The sequence below is a fragment of the Elephas maximus genome, chromosome 2 (genome assembly GCF_024166365.1).
Source record: "Elephas maximus indicus isolate mEleMax1 chromosome 2, mEleMax1 primary haplotype, whole genome shotgun sequence".
In the NCBI taxonomy this organism is placed as follows: domain Eukaryota; kingdom Metazoa; phylum Chordata; class Mammalia; order Proboscidea; family Elephantidae; genus Elephas; species Elephas maximus.
The window spans coordinates 231,519,174-231,542,922 of record NC_064820.1 but is presented as its reverse complement, the minus strand read 5'-3'; the positions used below and the strand labels follow the sequence as shown (position 1 = coordinate 231,542,922).

Genomic DNA, 23,749 nt, shown 5'->3' with positions numbered 1-23,749 from the left:
CTAAATAAAAATCTAAAAAAAGGTATGTACAATTGCTGTAAAGAAAATCATAAAACTTTAACAGAAATTAACAAAGACTTAAAAAAAAAAGAGAGATTTCAAAATCTTAGCTAGAATGCCTCAATATTGTAAAGATGTTAGTTCCCCCCAAAGGAATCTATAGATCCGACGCAATTTCATCGAAAATATCAGCAGGGATTTTTGAGGAATATAACAAGGTGTTCCTAACACTTTTTCCTAACACTTACATAAAAGAGCAAAGGGCCAGCAATTGCAAAAACACTTATGAAAAACAAGGATGGGCAACTTCAGCACAAAACATCAAGACTTACGGCCATTTAGACTGCATGGCATTTGAACAGGGACAGACAAACCGAACAAAGGACCGTAAGAGAGGGGCCAGACAGCACTCCGGCATATATGAAAGCCTGACCCATGACCCATGGACCAAGTGAGCACTGAGAGCTGCAGAGGATGGACTCAATACAGGGGTCTTGGTTAATCCACATGGGAAAAAATTTAATCAACTCCCTAACCTCAAACTCTTCCATGTGCGTTAAAAACTTAAACTCTGTCAGGGTTAAGGAGGAATATGAGATCAAAAAGTGACGCTCAGGGGTCTTTCACCATACTCAATGAGGATGGTGGGCCATGTGACTTATTTCATATTATTTTAATTGAACGTGTACATTGTAATGGGGCTTGTATGATTATTTCAAACTAAGAAAGAGTTTATTTGAAGAGCCTGGTTTGCCTAAACAAGTGCTCATTCTTCTCTGTGGTTAGGGACCCCACCTGGCCACAGGGCACATAGCAGGTTCTGGCAAATGAGAATGATGTCAGGGCTTCCCATGGGGCTCCTAGGGAAGAAAGAGTTCACTCCTGCACATTTGTGCTCTGGGCAATTAGATAAAAGCCAGGGAAGGCTCAGCTTTCTGAACTCAGTGGAAGTAGGAAGAGCTTCAGGTCCAAGACCCACTCCCCAAGTAGGTCCTCTGGGGTGGGCACCGTTTTCACAAGGCTCAATCTCCAAGTGTCAACCGTGGGCCTTGCCCCATTTTTGTGCGGTTTGCTCCTTTCCCCTTAAGGGTCACCCATTCTTACACCTCCTTCTATCAAGCTGTCATCCCCCTCCCCTTTAAAGGTAAATACCTATATTTATTTTAGAATTTAATGTTTCTTTTTAACTGTGCTAATACCTCTATTGGGATTGTTGCTGTTATTGTTGATATCTGAGTTATAAAGCTGCATAGGTTTTGAACAGTACACATTTAACCTTATTTTGCCCATGACCCACATTATTTTAAGTGTGTGATTTTACAGAATAAGAGGTTTGTCAGGAGTTTGTATACTGTCTCATAGCAGAAATGCCTGGTACTTTGAAGAAAAAATTTGAGAAACACCAGGAGAGACCCACTCTCCCTTGTGAAATCCCCACCAGGTTAGGGTAGCACGGTCTCTAACTCTCTCAGCCCTGGCACCCCTTTCCACTCGCTCCATAGCTCCCCTCCATTCTCCCACCTGAAAGTGGCCTTGATTGGTGCCCAGCCTGGCTTCCAGGGCAGGAGAGGCTTCTGCAGCAGGAAGTATGCCTTTTGACCTGATGCTGATCACTGACCACCGCAGACACACACTTCCCTGACCATTGGAATTATAATTTTTATAGCCTATCGAAATAGGTTGGACACACCCAGTGCAATGTTTAAACCCAGACACACCTGGCTCTGACACTCGGCAGCCGTGGACTTTTGGCCAATTCACGGACCCTCTCTAGGGCCTCAGCATCCTGAGGCATCTGTACGGTGGGGATGGGAGGCTGTTAAAGGAGAAAATCCTATACCTGCTGATCAGCAAAGGGCCTGATTCTCACTCACAAGCAAACTAAAACTCTGATGACTTTATTTATAAGTTTGACTCCACTGACCCCGGAAGATGATCGAGTCAGAGAAAGAAGGCAGTACAACTGCTACACCTTTGGCAAAGGCCGGTAATACTGACAACTCTGAAAGATATATAGTGGGACCTCTTCTAAAGATGGTATAAGACACATCTGCATCTTCAAAAGCAATGAAGAAAAAGCACATTTGCACATACCTGCTGAATGTGGTGCTCCTTCTCCTGGAGCCGCAGAGACAGGGACGCTTCCTCCTTCTGGTCAGGAGGCTGTGCTTGCTCAGGCTTACGTTTATGTACCTCCTCCTTTTCTTGCAACGCAGCCTTCTTTCCACTTTCAAGTTCATTCTGTACAAAGTACATTAATGACAAATATACCATAAGCTAGAAAATTATGCTTATTCCATTTCTCTGCTGTTTCTTAGAACTCAGTTCATCAGGCAATATATACTGAGCTGCTGCACTGCACCAAGAGTGGCAATTGAACAAACCAAGACCATCAGCCACAGCAATCAGGCATTCAAGTCAGTTCATTACAAATATACTACAAGCTCAAGTGTCAACAACATACTAAGGAAGACGGAATTCGGTACTGATGATAACCTTGTGTGATAAACAACAGCTTCCTGCCTTTCCTAAATGGTGATTCAGGTAACTTTAAATGGTCACTTCAAGAAATTCACCATCATGAGACCATAAGCACGAAAATCCAAGATTATTCAGAAACCTAGTTTCCTTCAGTTTTAGAAGATAAACTCTCTTTCTTCTTAAATAATTTTTTTTTTTAATCTTTTGCTCTGGAAATTAAGGAAGCCTTGCAGCAATCCAAGGAGTGTTTATTGGAAAAAAGGAAAAAGGCTGAATTTCCGTAACAGTAACAAGCTGTGGGTCATTTTAACTTGCCCTAATTCTATCTCCCTTCTCCCCATCTCAACGATAACCCTGAAAATCAACAGCCTTGCAACTATGGTAGCTGGGAAAACCATCAATCTAACAGCCACTGGACGGAGCAAAATGGATTTGGAGCTTCCAAAAGCCCTATTCCCAGGGAATGATCACTAACTGACCTGTCTGGCAGCTCACTAAAAAGCTCTATCCTCATAGTTCTTCTTTATCTGAATTGACTCAGAGCCCCTTCTGTGTGAACAATCCTATCCTAGGATATTTGCCAAAAACAATCAATGGCAATTGTTTAACATCGCAGTTGCCTGAGGCAGTGATAACAGTTGGGGCTAACAAGAGGCCGACCAAAAAACTTACAAGAAACACTATGGAATGAGATGTCCATAGGGGGCTTTGAAAAACCCTGACATATTCTTGGGAATCTAGAAAGTCACAGATGTATGCAAGGCTGTGCATATACACAGGAGAGACCTGGAAAGGCACCAAGGTCTCACTTCCAGCTGCATAAGGCTCTGTGCAAGCAGTAAGTGAAGACTAAGAGTTGTAAACTGCCTGCCAGAGCACTGAAGGCATACCCCAACATGCTCATAGAGCCCACTGGCACAGACTGGGAGATTTACAGGTTCAAAGCATTAAGAAAATCTCTGTCTAATCGTTAGCTATTAAGCTAGTCAAGCAGAGACTTCGGTGGCCACATACGACAAAGAATACAGACCGTACAGAATTAACTCAGCAAAGTCACTGTCATGGACTGAATTATGTCTGCCAAAAAATGTGTGTATCAATTTGGCTGGGCCATGATTCACAGTATTGTGTGGTTGTCCTCCATTTTGTGATTGTAATTTTACGTTACAGAGGATTAGAGTGAGATTGTAATACCGTTACTAAAGTCACATCCCTGGTCCAATGTAAAGGGAGTTTCCCTGGGGTGTGGCCTGCACCACCTTTTATCTTACAAGAGATAAAAGGAAAGGGAAGCAAGCAGGGAGTTGGGGACCTCATACCACCAAGAAAGCAGTGCTGGGAGCAGAGCACATCCTTTGGACCCAGGGTTCCTATGCAGAGAAGCTTCTAGTCCAGGGGAAGATTGATGACAAGGACATTTCTCCAGAGCTGACAGAGACAGAAAGCCTTCCCCTGGAGCTGACGCCCTGAATTTGGACTTCTAGCCTACTAGACTGTGAGAAAATTAATTCCTCTTTGTTAAAGCCATCCACTTGTGGTACTTCTGTTATAGCAGCACTAGATGACTAAGACAGTTACTAAACAAACAACAACTATCGCAGGCAACAATAACAAACCTAGGAGAGGGAGGCAAACCTGATATCCAGATTTACCACATTACAATAATAAGATGTCTAGTTTTCAACAAAAAATTATGAAGCATGCAAAGAAGAAAGAAAGTATGGTCTATTTTCAGGAAGAAATAACAGAAACTGTCCCTAAGGAAGCACAGACATTGGACTTACTAGACAAAGACTTTAAATCAACTGCCTTAAATATGGATAAGAAACCCAGTAACCCAGTGCTGGATAAGAAGCTAAAGGAAATCATGGACAAAGAGCTAAAGGAAAACAGAAGAACGATGTCTCAACGAATACATATTATCAGTAAAGAGATACAAGTTATAAAATGGAACCAAATAGAAATTCTAGAGCTGAGAAGCATAATTACTGAAATGAAAAATTCACTTGAGGTGCTCAACTGCAGATCTGAGCAGGCAGAAGAAAAAAATCAACAAATTGAGGAGAGATAAATTGAGATTACCAAGTTTGAGGAAGAGGAAGAAAACAGAGTGAAGAAACATGAACAGTCTTAGATCCCTTTGGGACACCATCAAGTGCACGAACATGTACATAATGGGAATCCCAGAAGGAAAAAAGGAGAGAAAATGGCAGAAAAAAAATTGCAACTATAAAGGCTGAAAAATTCCCAAATTTCATGAAAACAAATTAATCTACATATACAAGAAGCTCAAGAAACTACTAGTGGGATAAACTCAAAGAGATTCACTCCTAGACACATAACCAAACTGTGGGAAGACAAAGAGAGAATCTTGAAAGCAGCAAGAGAGATGCAATTAAAGTTGTACAACAGTTCCTCAATAAAATTAACAGCAGTGGAATGACATTCAAAGTGCTCAAAGAAAAGGACTGTCAATCAAGAATTCCATATCCAGCAAAGCTAACTTTCAAACATGAAAAGAGAAATAAAGACACTTCCAAATAATTCCGAGAGAATCCGTCACTAGCAGACCTAGCCTACAAGAAATATGAAAGGGAGTCCCTTCAGGCTGAAATGACAGGACACTAGACAGTTAACTTGAATCCACACGACAAAATAAAGAACACTGATAAACATAACTACGTAGGTAAATATAAAAGACAGTAAAAATGTGGTTTTTGTTTGTAATTCTTTTTTCTCCTATGGGATTTAAAAGACAACTGCATAAAGTAATGAGCATTAAATGTATAAAGATGTACTTTGTATGACAATATTAGCACAAAAGAGGAAGGAGGGAATGGAGGTATACAGAAAAATAGTGTTTATAAAGCACTGAAATTTAGTTGATATATTAATTTAAACTAGTTTATTAAAAGATGTTAATTATAATCTCTAGGACAAGCACTAAAAAAATAAAAAATATATATGGTAAAATAAACAACAGAGGAATTAAAATGAACAGATGAACAAAGACTCGAGACACACAGAAAACAAATAGCAAGTACTGATTTACTCTATACCATGGATGAACCTTGAAAACATTATGCTAAATGAAAGAAATCAGGCACAAAAGGCCACATATTTTCTCACTCCATTTATATAAAATGTCTAGACTAGGCAAATCCACACAGACAGAAAGTAGATTAGTTGTCGCCAGGGGCTAGAGAAAGGGGGCGAAATGAGGAGCAACAGCTAACAGGTACAGGGTTTCTTTCAGGGGTGAAAAAAATGTTCTGGAATTAGATACTGGTGATGTTGCACAAACCACGGATATACTAAAAACCACTGACTTGTACAATTTAAAAGAGTGAATTTTATGGTAGATGAATTATATTTCAATAAAGCTGTTGCTAAGAAACAAACACACAGTAAAAACCTTCATGGAAAGTAAACATTGTGAGTGCTCACCCATCAAGCACAGTCATCACTTTCAGGCAAACAGTCTCATGAAAGCCAGAAAAGCCTCGATGTGGCTGCTGCTAAGTCCCAGGACAAAGCACGACAATGAGTAAAAGGCTCAAACTTTTCTCAGAGCTAATATATTTGATTACAATTTCTTAGCAGAAGGGGTGTGCTGACCAACAAATTTAAACAAAAGAATGCATGAAAAAATTTGTCTAAATATATCTCCATTCCTAAGACAATGACAATATTTCTTTCATGTTTTAATTCTGTGTATCCATATCAATTGGATACAAAACTTTCTTCTCTACTTTGCCAGTGACAAAAGATGGCAATAAAATAGATCATTCTTAATTTCAACGCCTTTAGCTGTGTAATCTGCTGCTCCAGTAACACCCCCAACAGGCACTTCGGCAGCTCAGTTTCCTCCTGACTCCGGAGCCGCTGCCTCAGCCTGTCTTCTCCCAGCTTGGCCAGCGGAGCCGTGTGCTGCACCTTAGCCTTCTCAGGTGCTGGGGGCCCTGCTTTAATGTGGAGGAAGAAAGTCAAGGCAGAGCTCTGACCTTATTCTCTAACCTGTGGCAACAGTTTCACTCAATACATGGAAATTTTCTGATACTGGAGATCATTTTTATTCTATATAATTTCAATGTAATAAAACACACGGAGAAGGTTATAAGCATTTCAAGTCTATTCATATGAAACTTGCTCTACTGAAAGCACCATGTGGGTTCTGAATTCTCACCTTGATCTTGACAGGGGGCTCAAATGGCACAACACTAAAATTACACTTTCAGGTTCTACAGGCCATTTCTCAATCAATACAGATCACTTTTACAGACCTTCTCTCCTGAAATAGATCTAACTCCACCCCTTTGTAAGGAAGGATCCCAGCGCACCACACTACCAGGGCTCTTTAATTATCTCATGTGACCCCACAACCACCACTTTTGGAAAGACACAGACGTAAAGTGCCATTACGTGTGCAGTTGCAGCCAGGGCAGATGGCTTCAACTTTCCACCCTCAGAGGGTGCAGGCGCTTGCAAGGCTGTCTTGCCCACTGTCCATCTGCTGGATCTGGGCCTTGGAAAGGTCCTCAGGTAGATGCCAAGGACAAAATGACCATCGTGGCACTTGGACACTGGGCAGACAGACTGGTAACCACCTGACAGAGGCCAGAGTCACCCCTCCACCTGGTTCTGCCACTCAAAGGCTCTGCCAGGCGGCCTGCCACTCCCTCCTGAGTGGTCTCCTTTCCTGATGAGCACTCCTATTCCCAGCCTCAACAAAAACTCTGCTTCATTTGTCATGTTCCAAATGGTGAGGCCATGTAAGAAAAGATGTTTTCAAAAAGTTATTTTCAGGTTTTTCTAAGAATCCACAGGGTTACAGGATAAATGACTCAGGTATTTTAATCACCAAAAAAAGTTAATAAATACATCCAGAGAAGACAGAAAACAAGTAGCATTGCATTAAAAAATACCAGAGAAAGAAGGAAAATAAATTCAACTGATAATGATTTAAAGATATTCAAACTATTATCTGAGCTGACTATAGGTTCTCTTAATATTTTCAAAAATTATTCTGTCAATGGATCTGTTTTTTAACCGAGAAAAGATGAAGCTGTCCTGAGTAATCAGCGCTGCTCACACCACAGTTTGCATCTGCCTTCTGGCCAACTCTGCTAAGTGCCACAACATGGGAAAGAGATCTCTTTAGGAAACACACATTTCCAGCAGGAGGGAATCACGCTTGTTTTCAGAAAACTTTTCTCACAACCAGACTCCAGAGGGCGGTACGCTGGAAAGTAAGCTGACCCCTCACCGCCATGTTAATAACTCTCTTGACAAACAGCACTGCCTCTCAAACAGGTGCAGATATTTGTGGCCCAGATAAGTCATGGCCCCAGAGAAGGCACGGCATGTCCTCTGCTATTCTGGGGACAATAACCCTGACATCTTGGGCAACACCCAGTCCATGCTTTTACATAGTATTTTTTCCAAGTCATGTCTGAGGGAATTCTATGGGAAGAGCATGCCCCCACCCAGGAGGCATTCTCACCAAAGACAGGGAACCTGACCTGGCCAAGCCTGAGGCTCTGGAGAAGAGGGCGTGGCCATCACAGGAGGCAATAAAAACTCATACAAATGAGGCACACACAGGCCTGGTCTGGACCCTGATTTGAACAACCACAGCTGGGAAGTGACTTGCACTGGACTGAATATTTGATGGAATTAAGGAATCACTGTTCATTTCTTAGGTTATAACAGTATGACTGTTTCACTGGGAGCAAAAGAGACCTCACCTTGTAGAGGTACACACTGAAGTATCTAAAAGTTCTCTTAATATTTTGTGAAGACACAAGCTATCTGGGATTTGCTTCAAAATAACTTAGGAGACAGAAGACCTGGATGAACCCAGTTGGTATGGACCCCAGGGCCTGGGTAGGGGGGACATAGGGTTACTGAGTAATACTATTTCTGTATACACTGAAATTTCCCACAATAAAAAGTTAAATCAGAGGCAGGAGTAGCATATCCCACCTCCTTCCAGCCAACTGGCTTTTTCCTGTGAAACCCAGCTACAGGACACACGTCCCGTTAGGAGGTTCCAGAGTCCACATCTTCAACAGCAAACCGAAGAGATGACATGAAACAGAAGCTTTGTGCTCCCTGGACAAGCTGTACCACTGAGAAACATGTACTCGCCTGAAGCACTCAGAGGACAGCCCAAATACAAGAACAGAAATGGGATGCCAAAGAAACTAACCTCAGTCTCAAAACACTTACAGCCATCTCTATCACAAACAGAAACTAGAATGGGCAAAGCAGCTGGAGCGCCTCAAGCATGTGGCAGTCCTGGGAAAGGAGATGAGGGAGTGAGGAACACACAGGCCTGGTCGGTGCGGGGAGCAGGGCTGTGGCCACTGCGTGGGGCCACTAACCTACCAAGGTTTTCCTTCTCTCGAATCTCACCTGCTTGCCATGGGCAGGGGACCCAAGGGTGGAGGTGATGCACAGTGGAGCATCTGAAGACCCCCACGCAGTGCCCTGAATGCCCCTCCTCAGAGGGTGGGTACAGGCTTCTGTGTGTCACTGCAACCGGCTGTGCCATGAGCTCCATGGCTCGAGTGTGAGGGGCCGAGGCTGAATGCCCAGCCCAAGCCCGCTCCCCAGCAGAGGCCCACCTACTCCTGTGCCTCCCACACAGCTGTCCTGACAAAGGCAGGGTGCTCCTCCTCCACTTCTGTCCCTAAAACAGAAAGCCCAAACAGAGCAGCCAAGCACGTCAGGCAGAGCCCCAGGTCACCTGCAGGAACGAGGGACAAGCCGGGGGCGCGGGGCAGGGCCAGAGCAGGAGTAGGGGGAGCCATGCGAGGCTGGGGGCCTGGGGAGAGCGCAAACTGGCAGTCAGTCCTCGCAGGACTTGGTAGTCGGCACAAACAGACTGGGAGAGAGGAGACTCAGAGAGCTCTGCCCCTGAACTGTGCCACGCTCTTCAACCAGCAAGCCAGCGAGTCCACACACCCTGGGCCACCAGAAGCACAGCGGGAAGAAGCCCCAGGAGCCACCTGGGGAAGAGCCAGAGGCAGAAGTACCTGTGAGGCCACGTGCCCCCAGGCTCCACCCAAGGCCACTAAGGTCCAAGGGCCTCACTGAGCGTCAGGATAGAACCAAACCACTCACCTGCACAGCCTCCTCCTGCGGCAGCTGCACCTCAGCCACGTGCATGTTTCTAGGCTCCCGCAGGGTGGTCTGGTGCTGCTGCTCCACGAGCACGACCTCAGCGCCCACCCTGTCCAGGGCCGAGCTCTTCTCTTTCTCCAGCAGGCGCCGCTGAGCATGCAGAGCTGCAGCCAGCTCCTCCTGCAAGACAGTATCCACCGGGTACCTACATCCGCCACTCACACTGCAGTTCGCCCCACACTCCTCACACATCTGCCACTCGCCAGTGACATGCCCCACACACTTCTCACACATCCATCACTCACGACGTGGCACACCCCACACACTCTTCACACATCCGCGGCTCATGCCATGGCTCACCTCACACACATGACACGTCTGCCACTCACACCATGGCTCACTTTACACACTCCTGACACATCTGCCACTCACACCGTGGCTCACCTTACACAGTCCTCACACATCCGCCACTCGCACCGTGGCTCACCCCACACTCCTCACACATCCGCCACTCACACTGCAGTTCACCTCACACTCCTCACACATCCACCACTTACAGCACAGTTCACCTCACACACTCCTCACACATCCACCACTCACACTGAGGCTCACCCCACACACTCCTCACACATCTGCCACTCACACTGAGGCTCACCCCACACACTCCTCGCACATCCGCCACTCACTTCACACACTCCTCGCACATCCGCCACTCACTTCACACACTCCTCGCACATCCGCCACTCACTTCACACACTCCTCGCACATCCGCCACTCACTTCACACACTCCTCGCATATCCACCACTCACACTGAGGCTCACTTCACACACTCCTCACACATCCACCACTCAGAGGCTCACCCCACACACTCCTCACACATCCACCACTCAGAGGCTCACCCCACACACTCCTCACACATCCACCACTCACTTCACACACTCCTCACACATCTACCACTCACACTGAGGCTCACTTCACACACTCCTCACACATCTGCCACTTCCAACGCCACTCACCCCACACATCTGCCACGCAGTTCACCAAAACACACTCCTCACCACGTCTGTAAGGTGATAAACATTCCATACACTTCCTAGTATTAAGTTCTGCCACTACCATAATTAAGCCATGGATTAAAATGGAGTTCTGGTTGTGCAATGGTGAAGCGCTGAGCTGCTAACCAGACAGTCGGCGGTTTGAACCTACTAGCAGCAGCATGGGAGAAAAGACCTGGCGATCTGCTCCTGTAAGGATTACAGCTTAGGAAACCCTATGTGGCAGTTCTACTCTACCTGGCGATCTGCTCCTGTAAGGATTACAGCTTAGGAAACCCTACGTGGCAGTTCTACTCTACAGGGTCACTGTGAGTCCGAATCGACTCAATGGCACACAACAACAACGTGACTTAAAATACATAGTTTTCAATGTGTGCACATGCCACATTTCTACTTTCAGAATATTCTTCCAGTTCATTTCCTTTAAACCAAATAAAAACAGCGAATCTAATTTGTAGCTGCAGGTTGAGAACAAATTTTATTCTCTACAGCATTTTGTTTGCCTGCCCTCCAACCCGGAATGAAAGGAAATGAAGTCAATCACCAGGAAACACGCATGTAAGACCTGCAGCTCCAGGAGGCGGGGCTGGCTGGCGCACCCTCTCAGCATCAGCAGAGAGTTCTCTACATTTAGTCCAAGAGGAGCAACACAAGGAGAGATGGGACACTGCAACCCTCCCACCAGCACTTGTCTTGATGGCCTTGGTGAAGGACAGACACGACCCAAAGCTTCGTAACAGGTGACCATCTCCTCTGCTCCAGGTGTGTGATGGGGGGAGGAGCCTGAACATCTGATTTCTAGGAAGTTCCCCCAAGATTACCACCTCAGGCTACACAGATTAGACCGTTACATAAATAAACATGCCAAGTTGAAGTGTAAGATGAAGACATCCCACCTACTAAGGCAAGGATGCCTTTTTCTTGAATTCTTGAACAGGACAGATCAGAGGTGAACACAAAGTGACACGTGACGCTGACTCACCTCACTACGTAGCACCAGCAGAGGACAAAAACCCAGCAGGCACGTCACTCAGGAAACACTTTTGAAATGTGCAGAAGATGCGTAAAAGAGGAGTAAATTCCCTTTCCTTCTGGTGCTATTGTTGATCCAGGCCTGAGGCTTTTTAATTTTTAATTTGGACATCTACTTCTTAATATCTGACAAAGTCTTAACTCATCAGAAACGCAGTTTCTAAAGTCGTATCACCAGCACTCAATCATTCTACCGCTAGCCCACAACTGAATATGCCCACGCACTTTCCAGAGCCCCAAACACGCAGTGGCTGTCGTTCAGTGGCCTATCCCTCTCACCTGTTTCACACCCATCACAAGTTCCTGGTTCACATCCATCATGCTCACCTGATTCCTGCTCATCACATGCGTGCACTCATGTGCACATGTGACAGACACACGCATGCAGACACACCGGTGCACACACAGACTCTGACCAGCAGAAACAAGCATTAGGGGGCAGAGAGGGCCCAGCAAGGAGCCCCCAGTGCAGAGCCTCACCTGATGTGCTCGCTGAAGCTCAGCAGCCATGGCTTTGAGGTTCTCAACATGCTTTGTGCTCATTTCAATCCTCAGACTGTCCTTTGCGCCCTGAAGCTCTTCATCGTGCTTCAGTTTAAGCTTCTCTAGCTCCTGGGTCAGAACTATCTGGTGAAAAGAATCCTTTTTCCGAAGCTGCTCCTCAAGGTCCGTGCTCAGCTGTTTCAGAGCCTGCCTGTGCTCATCCCGTAGGATCTGGATCGCAGACAGGTAGCAGGATTCCAAGGAGTCCAGGTTTGACAGATGCTTCACCTCCAGGGCACTGAGTTCTGCAGTCTGTCTGGTCTGCAGCTCGGCCACACGGGTCTCCAAAAGTGCCCGCTGCTCACTCTCCAGCGCGGCCTTCAGCGCGCCCATCTCGGCCTGGTGCTCAGCCTGCAGCTCGGCTGTCAGGGACACAATGCGCTGCCGGTGACTGTCTTGGAGGAGCTGGAGCTCACCCATGTGCTTCTCCTGGAGCACCTGCAGGGTGGTGTCGTGCTCCACAGCAAACTTCTCCATCATCTGCTTACGTTCTTCCAAAAACCTGAGATGACACTCAACGTGAACAGACAGCAAGTGTGCCCTCATAAAAGCACCAAACCTCACTCTGAAACACACAACCACACTTCTTACAGGAGATATTACTTCTACTTCTAAAATCATTCTTCCTTTATTTTAATTTTACTGTTTCTCCCTCGGCCACAAAATCATTCGAGATCTCATCGCCAGAAATATATGGGAGGATGAAGGGCCACATGAAGCCGGAGAGCTCAGAGGCCAAAGGCCAAAGCCACAGGCGTCCCGAGGTCACAGACTGAAGGGCTGCCACTGGAAGGAAATGGCATCTACAGTGAAATCCACTGACACATCAAGTACAGGAAAGACGGCAACGCAGAAGGGATGGTTTCCCACCATGGGCTGCACAACCAGCTGGCCCAGCCACTACACCGAAAGGAAACAAAGCAATCTCGGTACTTAACCAAGAAAGGCAAGGCAACTTGACTTATGGGAGCCCAAAGGACCACAGGATTATTGAAAAGATTTGAGAAAAAAGGTCTCTGTTGTAACTTGAAACTCACGAATTAAAGGGAGCTGCTCAAGGCACCGGGTGGCAAAAAGAGGGAAGACAGACTTTCAATTAAAGCACCTGAAATACCATCAGTGGTGGGAAAATAGCCTGGAATTGGTGGAAACATTGGAACTGTAGCCACGTTCTCTACTTGGCACACGTTATAGATTCTTTCCTTTCTTTTTAACATTCACACAAAAAGCACATCAGTTTTTTTTTAATGTTCTAACTCTCTACCAGATACCATAAAAGCATTTTACATGGACTCCAACCCTTTGAGATTCTCGTACCTTGTCCACAAGTGAGAAAGCTAAGGTTTAGTGAGAGCAAGCAACTCGCTTGTGTTCATTCAGCTAAGATGTGGTCCGAATTGGAACTCAAGTCCTCTGACCCCAGAGAAGAAGCTCAAAAGCATCATTGGTAATGACGGGAGAGAGGCCAGGGTCAGGACAAATATGAGAAGATGATGACCAGTAGGTTCAATGGCTCCAAGATCCAAGGACACCTCAGGCTACCACAGCACAGGTCTGAGGTTTGCAGTAAATGGTTAGCAACAAAAGAGGTGAAAAAACAAATCACGTTCTAGTCTACTTACAACTCCAGGGAAGTACGTCTACATTCAGGGAAGAAAGTATATATTGCAAAAAAAAAAAAGTTTACTTTAAAAAATACGTTAAAGTTTTAAAAACAAAAACATTCGTGTTGATAAACTGCACGTCCTTCTGATACCTCAGCAATGAGGTTTGAAGCTCTTCTACTGAAATCTTAAAACACAAGAAGGAACACAAAGCTGTAAAGAGGTCCGCACTCGACACCTTAAAGGAAAAGGACTCCCAAAAGCACTGGAACACTATAGCCTCTCTCAGCTCCTGGCAGCTGAGCTCATCCTGTTAGGATCTTAGGAGGAAGACCAGGCGGCCAGAAGTCCATGCACCATACCCATCTCCCCTCCTCCCAGCCCATCACAGCCCATGACTTCCCCAAGGGCTACCTCACCCCTTCTGCTGGGCTTCTGGAGACGCACATGGGAACCCACCACCTGTTCCCACCAAGCACATGGCTCTGAGCCACCACCTACCTGTTCTGGGCCAGCATCAACTGAAGGGCACAGTCCTCCTTCAGGCGCAGTGTGGTACGTTCCCAGGCCTCAGCCGCGGGGCCACACTGGCTGCACCTCGGAGGCTCATCCCCGGCCACGCCAAGTTCCAGCTGCTGCAGGCGGCTCTGCTGTTCCGCCAGAGACCTCGCCAGCTCTAGGATCTGGGTGGCCTGCTCACCCTGAAGCTGCCTCATTTCAGTTTCTCGAAGCTCAAACTTATCTATTATCGCCTGTTTCTCAGACTCAGTTTTTTCTCTCAGTTCAAGGAGCATGAGTGTTAATTTCTCTTCAGCTTTTCTCTTTAGGTCCTCTCTCGTAACTTTCCACTCTTCTTCTTTTTCCTTCAATTCTTGTCTCATTAGCTGAACCTTCTCTTTAGTTTTCCTTACTTCTTCCTGGTGGTCTTCAACTAAATTACATTTTGCCTGCAAACAACATAATTGTATTTATGAAGATTAAAAAGAAAAGTTATTCACAGCAATGACTTAAGTCCACCGATGAGGAAAGGGAGACTCCAACAGCATACAGACATCACGCTGGATGCTGCACCACGAACGTTTCTTTTGTTGACAGGAAGAGAAGAAACCTGATGTTGTGTGCTCTCAAGTCAATTCCAATTCATAGTGACCCTAATGACAGAGTAGAACTGCCCCATATGGTTTCTTAGGCTGTAATCTTTACAGGAGCAGACTGCCAAGTCTTTTCTCCAGCAGAGCCACTGGTGGGTTCAAACCACCAACTTTTTGCTTAGTAGTCGAGCACTTAACCATTGCACCACCAGGATTTCTTAGAGGAAGAAAAAATTGAAAACTATTTGCACTAAGCAAAATGCTACCCACATCCTGGTACCTGGAACCAACTATTCTCCAACTCTGAAGATGGCAGTCCTGGAATCCACTGGGAAAAGCTAACTGGACAATTGAAAACACATGCAATGAGCTGAGCCAATAAACAAAGGGTCTGGGGGCCTTCGTTGTTATGAACTAGACCAGCAACAGGGAAAACCAGACATGACAGTGGTCTTGTTTTCTGTCCAGGGAATGCTAACAACACCAGAAAGAGAACCAGCATCAGCAAGACGAGGGCAGCGAAGAGTGTAATGACTTTAAGTCTCCTGGCCTGCACCATTTATATTCCAGCATTTAAAGAGAACTTGAGCAAGAAGGTGACACACTAAGTAATTTTGAGGGTATCGTGTAAAATGGGAGATGAGCAATAAAGCCAAAGATAGGCAAATATCCTGATTTTCCAAAAAAGAAAATAGGTCAATAAACCACTGAACATCATCAATAACAAACAAAATAAACCAAAAAAGTACATTAGAATTACCTCAATCCCTCTTAATTAAAGACCAAGTCATTGAAGATAAAGTCTAGGGTTCTGCTTCTAGTAACAGCTGAGTAGCTCTAATCACACCATCCTTCCCAAAGGGAACAACTATAAACTCGGATAAAAGACAAGAAACTCCCTGAAGGCTCTGGAGAACATCCAGAAGAAGCAGATCCTAGACAGTGTGACACTCAGAGCAATGTCACTGGATGATGAGCCCCTGTAAAGTCTTTCAGCCCGAGAGCAAGGCTATCCAGGCCATCCAGACAGAACTCCCACAGTCCTACCTGTTTGAACCAGAGGAGCCAGAAAGTGAGGAGAGCCCAGTAAGAACAGAACCACGGGGACAGAGAGCTGTAAATTCTGTGAATAAACCTTGCCCAAATCTCAGACTCACCCCAGATCCACACATGCGTGGGCAGACTCCAAAAGCAAGTCGGCTAAGGTGAAAAGACATTACAGGGAGATGGGGTGTGGAGTCTAAATTCAGCCAACTTAACTGCCTACTGAAACAAAGTATCAATACTCCTTGGAGAAACATTACAGAATCCAGAGTCTCCACAATGGATCATTCACAATGTCCAGGACATGGCACACCACACACTCTACTAAGACGGTGACACTTGGTCTCAGGTATGCAACTACAATTGGGGACGTGCAGGGTAGTCAGAGCAGACATGGAAAAGACTTGATACCTCACATGTGCCTTGTTGCAGGTGGGCCCTGGTGCATGGCCCAGCACAGGCTCTGCTCTTCTTACAGTCAGTAAATTCGCCGAGGGTCGTAAGACCTCTACGGGGATGAAAGTGGGGCTCACCCGGCCCTGCCTGGCAGACAGCGTCTATCTAGGGCAAGTCACACTTACTTTCTCTGCATCCTCTCTCAGATGGATTTCATGCTGCAACTTCTCATGTAAATTTCTATTTTCTATTTTTAAAAGTTCCATTTCTTCCTTTAGTTCAGTCTGAAGAAGTGAGAGCTTAACTTTGTACTCGTTTTCCAAGCCCAGGACTCTCGCCGCCACCTCTGTTTCCACCTCTGAGGCCACATCCTGCGCATGCTGGAGACGCATCTGTGTGAGCTCTGCAGGGAGGCGGAGGGGCCAGTCACTGTGAGTGCACGCCACCAAGACCCCCAGCAATGCCAGCCTCATCATTGCTGTGTGCTGTCTAGTCGATTTCAACTCATAGCAACCCTACAGGACAGAGCAGAACTGTCCCATAGGGTTTCCTAGGCTGTGATCTTTATGGGAGCAGACCCCCAGGTCTTTCTCCCGCGTAGCAGTCTGAACCGCTAACCTTGTGGTTAACAGTCAAGCACTTAACTGCTGGGCCACCAGGGCTCCTTAGTGGTAGCCTTCGGTGACCACTGCTCTGGTGGCACTGTGGTTAAGAGCTCAGATGCTAACTAAAAGGTCAGCATTCAAATCCACCAGCTGCTCTTTGAAAACCCTATGGGGCAGTTCTACTCTGTCCTAGGGTCGCTATGAGTTGGGATCGGCTCAACTGCGACGGGTTTTTGTTTTTTTTTAGGTAACTTTAAGTAGTCTCACTGACGAGAAGTCCCATCAGTGACTGAAGCCCAAGCCTTCCCCCCAAAACATTCCTTCTGCAGTCCTGGGGCTGGAAAAGGAGGCCAGGGGGCTGGGAACACGGGGCTGTTGTGCTGGGGAGGTGGGGCAAGGGGACCAGGAGGAGCTGGGTGTCAGGGGAACGTACCTTGGACATGCTCTCCTGAGAGTGTGGCCCGGAGCCGTTCAAGCTCCAGGCACTGCTCCCTCTTCCACACCTGGGTCTCAGCAAAGTGCTTGTCCGCGAGGTCCATCTTGACCTTCATCACCTCCTCCTCATGCTGAATTTCAAGAGAGGACTTCAGCACTTCCAACTCCTGCCTGTGCTTTTCTTCCAGCTCTGCCTGCAGACACATCAAGCTCTCCTGTGAAAGCACAAAGAACACCTCCTCTTGTTAGCAGAGACACACCTGAACACGGCCACACACGCACGCTGTGGCAGCCCCTGCCACAGTGTCAGCTTTCAGGGGAGGCCATGTCAACTGTGGGTAGCACTGCTTTCAGGGAGGCAGAGACGCAATTTCAAAGGGATGGAGTGGGACAGACCACAGGGCACTAGGCCCCATATGCCTAATGTGCTATGAAGAAAAAACAACCGTTGCCCTTGGAGCATCCATGGTGACGCTTTCATTGAGGCCCATCCCCCTGGTGAGTCCATAGTGGGGCTCTCATCGAGGTCCTCTGGTCACCGTGAGGCCATATCTTGGGGGTGGGGGATGCAGCCCTTTTCCCTCTAGTTCCCCAGTGACCTGGTGTCATTCCCACATGATGACCCCAAGCTCACATTTCAAGCTTGAGCTCCCTCTCCCACATGGGCTCCTTGGTCCTGCACCAACTTCATATCTCACCAGTGTACCAAGCTGCCATTAAGGCCAGACCCATGCCCCAGCAGCTCTACCCAAGGCCCAGGCTACAGCACCCCCACCCTTTCCTCAGGCTCACACCGCACGCAGCCCACAGGGACCACAGTACTGGGCTATACCCAATTCCCTGTGCCTCCTCCTCAGACGAGGTCTCCTCACTGTCCACGGGGCGATGCACAAAGACAGGGTCCTGGACAGCCCCAAGTGAGGCCAGTCCAGCACCCTTGTATACTCGCCCTCCTCCATGCCCTTGCCTGGCTCACTCAGAGATCACAAAACCAGACTTTATCAGCAACTGTGTGGGCAGTGGAAGAGACATGCAGCCCAGTTGCCACACCCCAGATGCCTGCCCTGGACACTCGCTGAGGACACTTCCCATGGACACCCACCATGGACACCTGAGTGGCCATCCCCCATGGAAGCCTGCCCCGGCTGCCCAACTGATGCCTGTGTGGACACCCACCCCAGACACCTGTGTGGATGCCAGCCCCACACATGTGCCCTGGATGCCCACCGTGGACACCTACCCCAGACACCTGTGTGAGTGCCTGCCCCAGACGCCTGCACTGGATGCCCACTGTGGACACCCGCCCTAGACACCTGTGTAGATGCCTGCCCCAGACACCCACCCTGGATGCCCACTGTGGACACCAATGACGGATGCCCATCCTAGATACCCACAGTGGACACCAGCTGTGGATGCCCATCATGGATGCCAACGGTAAACACCTGCTCGTGGACTCCAACTATGAATGCACACCCCAGACACCCACCATGAGCACCCGCCCCAGACACCTGCTGTGAACACCCCCTATGGACACTCGCTGTGCTCACAAAGAGGCCCGGGACCAAATACACGCACAGGGTGCTGGGAGGGCCTTCCTAGAGGTGCTGGATGACCACTAGCCCGGGTAGTCAGCCACTGTTTGCCTGTCCTCACCACCTCCCTCCCCTTCTTCCTCCTCCCAACCCCCAGCAAAACTAAGTTCCAGATGGATTAACAAAATAAAAAATGAAATTTTAAAAGAACCAGAGGACAATACTGTCGTGCTGAGAATGGGGACAAAGAGCTGAGAAGAAGGGGGTGAAGTGGCGGCAAAAGATTCGTAGCACCAGACTCCCGTACCAATGCCAGAAAAAAGGATGGCAAATCCAACAAGGAAACGCCAACCACCGGGTTCTGAGCACTAGCCCACAACCAGGCTGAAGGTAGGCAGAGTGGGAGACTGCTGAAATCAAAGAGAAAACGGCAACACTGCGCCAGAGAATAAACCCTCACCAATAGCGCAATACCAAACGGCAAAGAGACCCAAGACAGACCACAAAAACAGAAATATGGTGGATAAACAAGTGAAAAAGATACTCAACCACATCGATAATCGAAGAGACACAAACTAAGACAAAGCACCTGCCATCCACCCAATGTGGAACACGTACCCTAGTGACACCACATAGGTGGGGCCCAAGCGGGTCTGCAGACAGCTGGGGGGGGCACAGGGTCCGCAGATGGCTTAGGGACGCATGGGGTCCACAGACGGCTGGGGGGGGCACAGGGTCCACAGATGGCTTAGGGACGCATGGGGTCCACAGACGGCTGGGGGGGGCACAGGGTCCACAGATGGCTTAGGGACGCATGGGGTCCACAGACGGCTGGGGGGGGCACAGGGTCCACAGATGGCTGGGGGGCAGAGGGCGGACACCAGCCAGAACAGCTGTGGGGGAGCAGTCAGGCCCGTCAAAATTTTGTTTTTTTATTATTGGACTTTGGATGAAGGTTTACAGAACAAACTAGTTTCTCATCAGTTAGTACACACATTGTTCAATGACACTGGTTAACAACCCCACAACGTGTGAACACGCTCCCTTCTCAACCCTGGGTTCCCTATTACCAGCTTTCCTGTTCCCTCCTGCCTTCCAGTCCCTGCCCCAGGGCTGGTAAATCCTTTTAGTCTTGTTTTGTTCCCTGGGCCTGTTCAATCTTTGGCTGAAGGGTGAACCTCAGGAGTGACCTCATTACTGAGATGAAACGGTGCCTGGCAGCTACACTCTCAGGGTTTCTCTAGTCTCTGTCAGGCCAGCAAGTCTGATCTTTCTTTCTGAGTTAGAATTTTATTCTACATTTTTCTCCAGCTCTGTCCGGAACCCTCTATCATGATCCCTGTCAGAGCAGTCAGTGGTGGTAGCTGGGCACCATCTAGTTGTACTGGACTCAGTCTACTGGAGGCCTGCCAAAATTTTAAACACACATGCTGGACTTTTGACTAAATACATATACAATCCACCATTTTTACCTCCCCTCCTTCCTGAAATATGAATAAAATTATTGGAAAAAATTAAATTTATAAACATAAGAGGAAAAAAGATACCATCAATGAACCGTCAAACAATTTGTGGAGGAGGGCAGCACGAGGCAAAGTGTGGGTGTCAAATGCAGCCACAGAGGAATCAAGGGGCAGAGCCTGCTCCTTTGAAGCCCAGGGAGTGTGTCGCTGCTATTTTCTGGAAGAGAATATAGAGGATCATGTCCTGTTTCCTTTAAACGTTTGGTAGCATACACCAGGGAAATCATCTGGGCCTAGAAATTTCTTTTTGGGAGGTTTTTAACTAAAAGTTCAATGTTTTTAATAGTTATAGAACTATTCTGGTTAGCAACTTCATCTTGGGTTAGTTTTGACGGTTTGTGCATTTGAAGAATAGGTGCATTTCATCTAAAGTGTTGAATTTATGAGCTAAGGGTAATTCACGGTATTCCCTTATTGTCTCTTTAATACCTGTGGGGCCTGTAATGATAACTCCTTGCTCATTCTTGATGCTAATAAGTTGTACCTTCTCTCTTTTTCCCATGTCAGTCTTGCTAGATAGAGGTACTTTCCTTCCATTAGGGAAATGTAAATTAAAACTACAATTCATTCAATATGAAACGAATATTTTGAACAGTCCTGTTACTATTAAGGAAATTGAACTTATAATTTAAGATATCTTAAAAAACAAATCTCTAGGCCCAGATGGTTACACAGGGGAATTCTACCTGGCATTTAAAGAAGAATTAACACTAATTCTACACAATCTCTCCAAGAAAATAGGAGGGGATCTTCCCAATTTGTTTTATGAAGCTTGTATTGCCCTGACAAAGGCAGAGAAAGAAGAAAAAAAAGAAAACTACAAGCCAATATCCCTCACGAATATAGGTGGAAAAATCCTCAACAGAATATCGGCAAATATAATTAAGCAATATATGAAAAGTATTATACACCACGGCCAAGTGGGGTTTATTCCAGGATGCAAGGCTGGTTCAATATTTAAAAATCAATCAATATACCATATCAACAGGCTAAAGAAAAACAAAACACACACACACACACAATCAAATCAATAGACGCAAAAAAGGCATCTGACAAAATTCAATACCCATTCACGATAAAAACTCTCAGAAAACAGGAACAGCAATGTTCTCAATTTTATGAAAAGCATCTACTAAAGCCTGCAGTTTATACTTGACAGTTAAACTTTCCTCCTAAAATCAGGAACAGGGCAAGGATGTCCACTTTCACCACTTTTATTCAACATATACAACTGGAGGTTCTACTCTGTGCAATACGAAAAGGAAAGGAAATAAAAGGCACAAAGATCAGAAAGGAAGAAATAAAGCAGTCCCTATTTGCAGATGACACGATTGTCTACGTAGAAAATTTCAAAAGAACCTACAAAAAATACTTTTAGATCAGGAACCAGACAAGGATCCCTTTTATCACCACTCTTATTCGACATTGTGTTGGAGGTCCTAGCCAGAGCAATTAGGCTAAAGAAATAAAGGGCATCCAGACTGGCAAGAAAGGAGTAAAAGTATCTGCATTTGCAGGTGACGTGATCTTATACACAGAAAACCCTAAGGAATCCTCCAGAAAACTACTGAAACTAACAGAAGAGTTCAGCAGAGTATCGGGATACAAGATAAACATACAAAAATCAGTTGGATTCCTCTACACCAACAAAAAGAACATCGAATAGGAAATTACCAAATCAATACCATTTACAGCAGCCCCAAGAAGATAAAATACTTAGGAATAAATCTTACCAGGGCTGTAAAAGACTTATACAAAGAAAACTACAAAACACTTCTGCAAGAAATCAAAAGAGACCTACGCAAGTGGAAAAACATACCCTGCTCATGGATAGGAAGGCTTAACACTGTAAAAATGTCTATTCTACCAAAAGCCATCGATAGATACAATGCAATTCCGATCGAAATTCCAGTGACATTTTTTAATGAGATGGAGAAACAAATCACCAACTTCATATGGAAGGGAAAGAAGCCCCAGATAAGTAAAGCATTACCGAAAAGGAAGAACAAAGTGGGAGGCCTCACTTTACCTAATTTTAGAACCTATTATACCACCACAGTAGTCAAAACAGCCTGGTACTGGTACAACAACAGATACATGGACCAATGGAACAGAATTGAGAATCCAGACATAAATCCATCCACATATGAGCAGCTGATATTTGACAAAGGCCCCAAAACAGTTAAATGGGGAAAGGACAGTCTTTTTAACAAATGGTGCTGGCATAACTGGATATCCATCCGCAAAAAAATGAAACAAGACCCATACCTCACTCCATGCACAAAAACAAGTTCAAAATGGATCAAACACCTAACTATAAAATCTAAAACGATAAAGATCATGGAAGAAAAAATAGGGACGTCAGGACCCCTAATACATGGCATAAAGAGTATACAAAACATTACTAGCAAAGCACAAACACCAGAAGAAAGACCAGATAACTGGGAGCTCCTACAAATCAAACACCTATGCTCATCCAAAGACTTCACCAAAAGAGTAAAAACATTACCTAAAGACTGGGAAAGAGTTTTTAACTATGACATTTCTGATCAGCGCCTGATCTCTAGAATTTACATGATACTGCAAAAACTCAACTACAAAAAGACAAATAACCCAATTAAAAAATGGACAAAAGATATGAACAGACACTTCACTAAAGAAGACATTCAGGTAGCTAACAGATATATGAGGAAATGCCCACGATCATTAGCCATTAAAAAAAAAAAAAATGCAAATCAGAACTACAATGAGATTTCATTTCACTCCAACAAGGTCGGCATTAATCCAAAAAACACAAAACAGTAAATGTTGGAGAGGCTGTGGAGAGACTGGAACACTTATACACTGCTGGTGGGAATGTTAAATAGTATAACCACTTTGGAAATCGATTTGGCGCTTCCTTCAAAAGCTAGAAATAGAACTACCATAGGACCCAGCAATCCCACTCCTTGGAATATATCCTAGAGAAATAAGAGCCTTTACACGAACAGATATATACACACCCATGTTCACTGCAGCACTGTTTACAACAGCAACAAGATGGAAGCAACCCATCAACGGATGAATGGACAAATAAATTAAGGTATATTCACACAATGGAACACTATGCATCGATAAAGAACAGTGAGGAATCTGTGAAACATTTCATAACATGGAGGAACCTGGAAGGCATTATGCTGAGTGAAATTAGTCAGTTGCAAAAGGCAAATATTGTATAAGAACACTATTATAAGAACTTGAGAAATAGTTTAAGCACAGAAAAAAATATTCTTTTGTGGT

The 23,749-nt window shown here is 45.9% G+C and overlaps 1 protein-coding gene across 7 annotated transcripts in view; it reads right to left on the bottom strand.

Moving 5' to 3' along the window:
• Window positions 1-23,749, bottom strand: part of PCNT (pericentrin) — a 145,949-nt gene that overhangs the window by 99,974 nt on the left and 22,226 nt on the right. For all 7 annotated transcript variants that reach the window (XM_049875076.1, XM_049875074.1, XM_049875081.1 and 4 more), the window contains 6 exons: window positions 17,414-17,630; window positions 16,561-16,778; window positions 14,346-14,791; window positions 12,178-12,742; window positions 9,610-9,789; window positions 2,095-2,241 (listed from right to left, as the gene is read on the bottom strand). In XM_049875076.1, coding sequence (XP_049731033.1) covers window positions 2,095-2,241; window positions 9,610-9,789; window positions 12,178-12,742; window positions 14,346-14,791; window positions 16,561-16,778; window positions 17,414-17,630 — 1,773 coding nt within the window. The remainder of the gene's footprint in view (window positions 1-2,094; window positions 2,242-9,609; window positions 9,790-12,177; window positions 12,743-14,345; window positions 14,792-16,560; window positions 16,779-17,413; window positions 17,631-23,749) is intronic.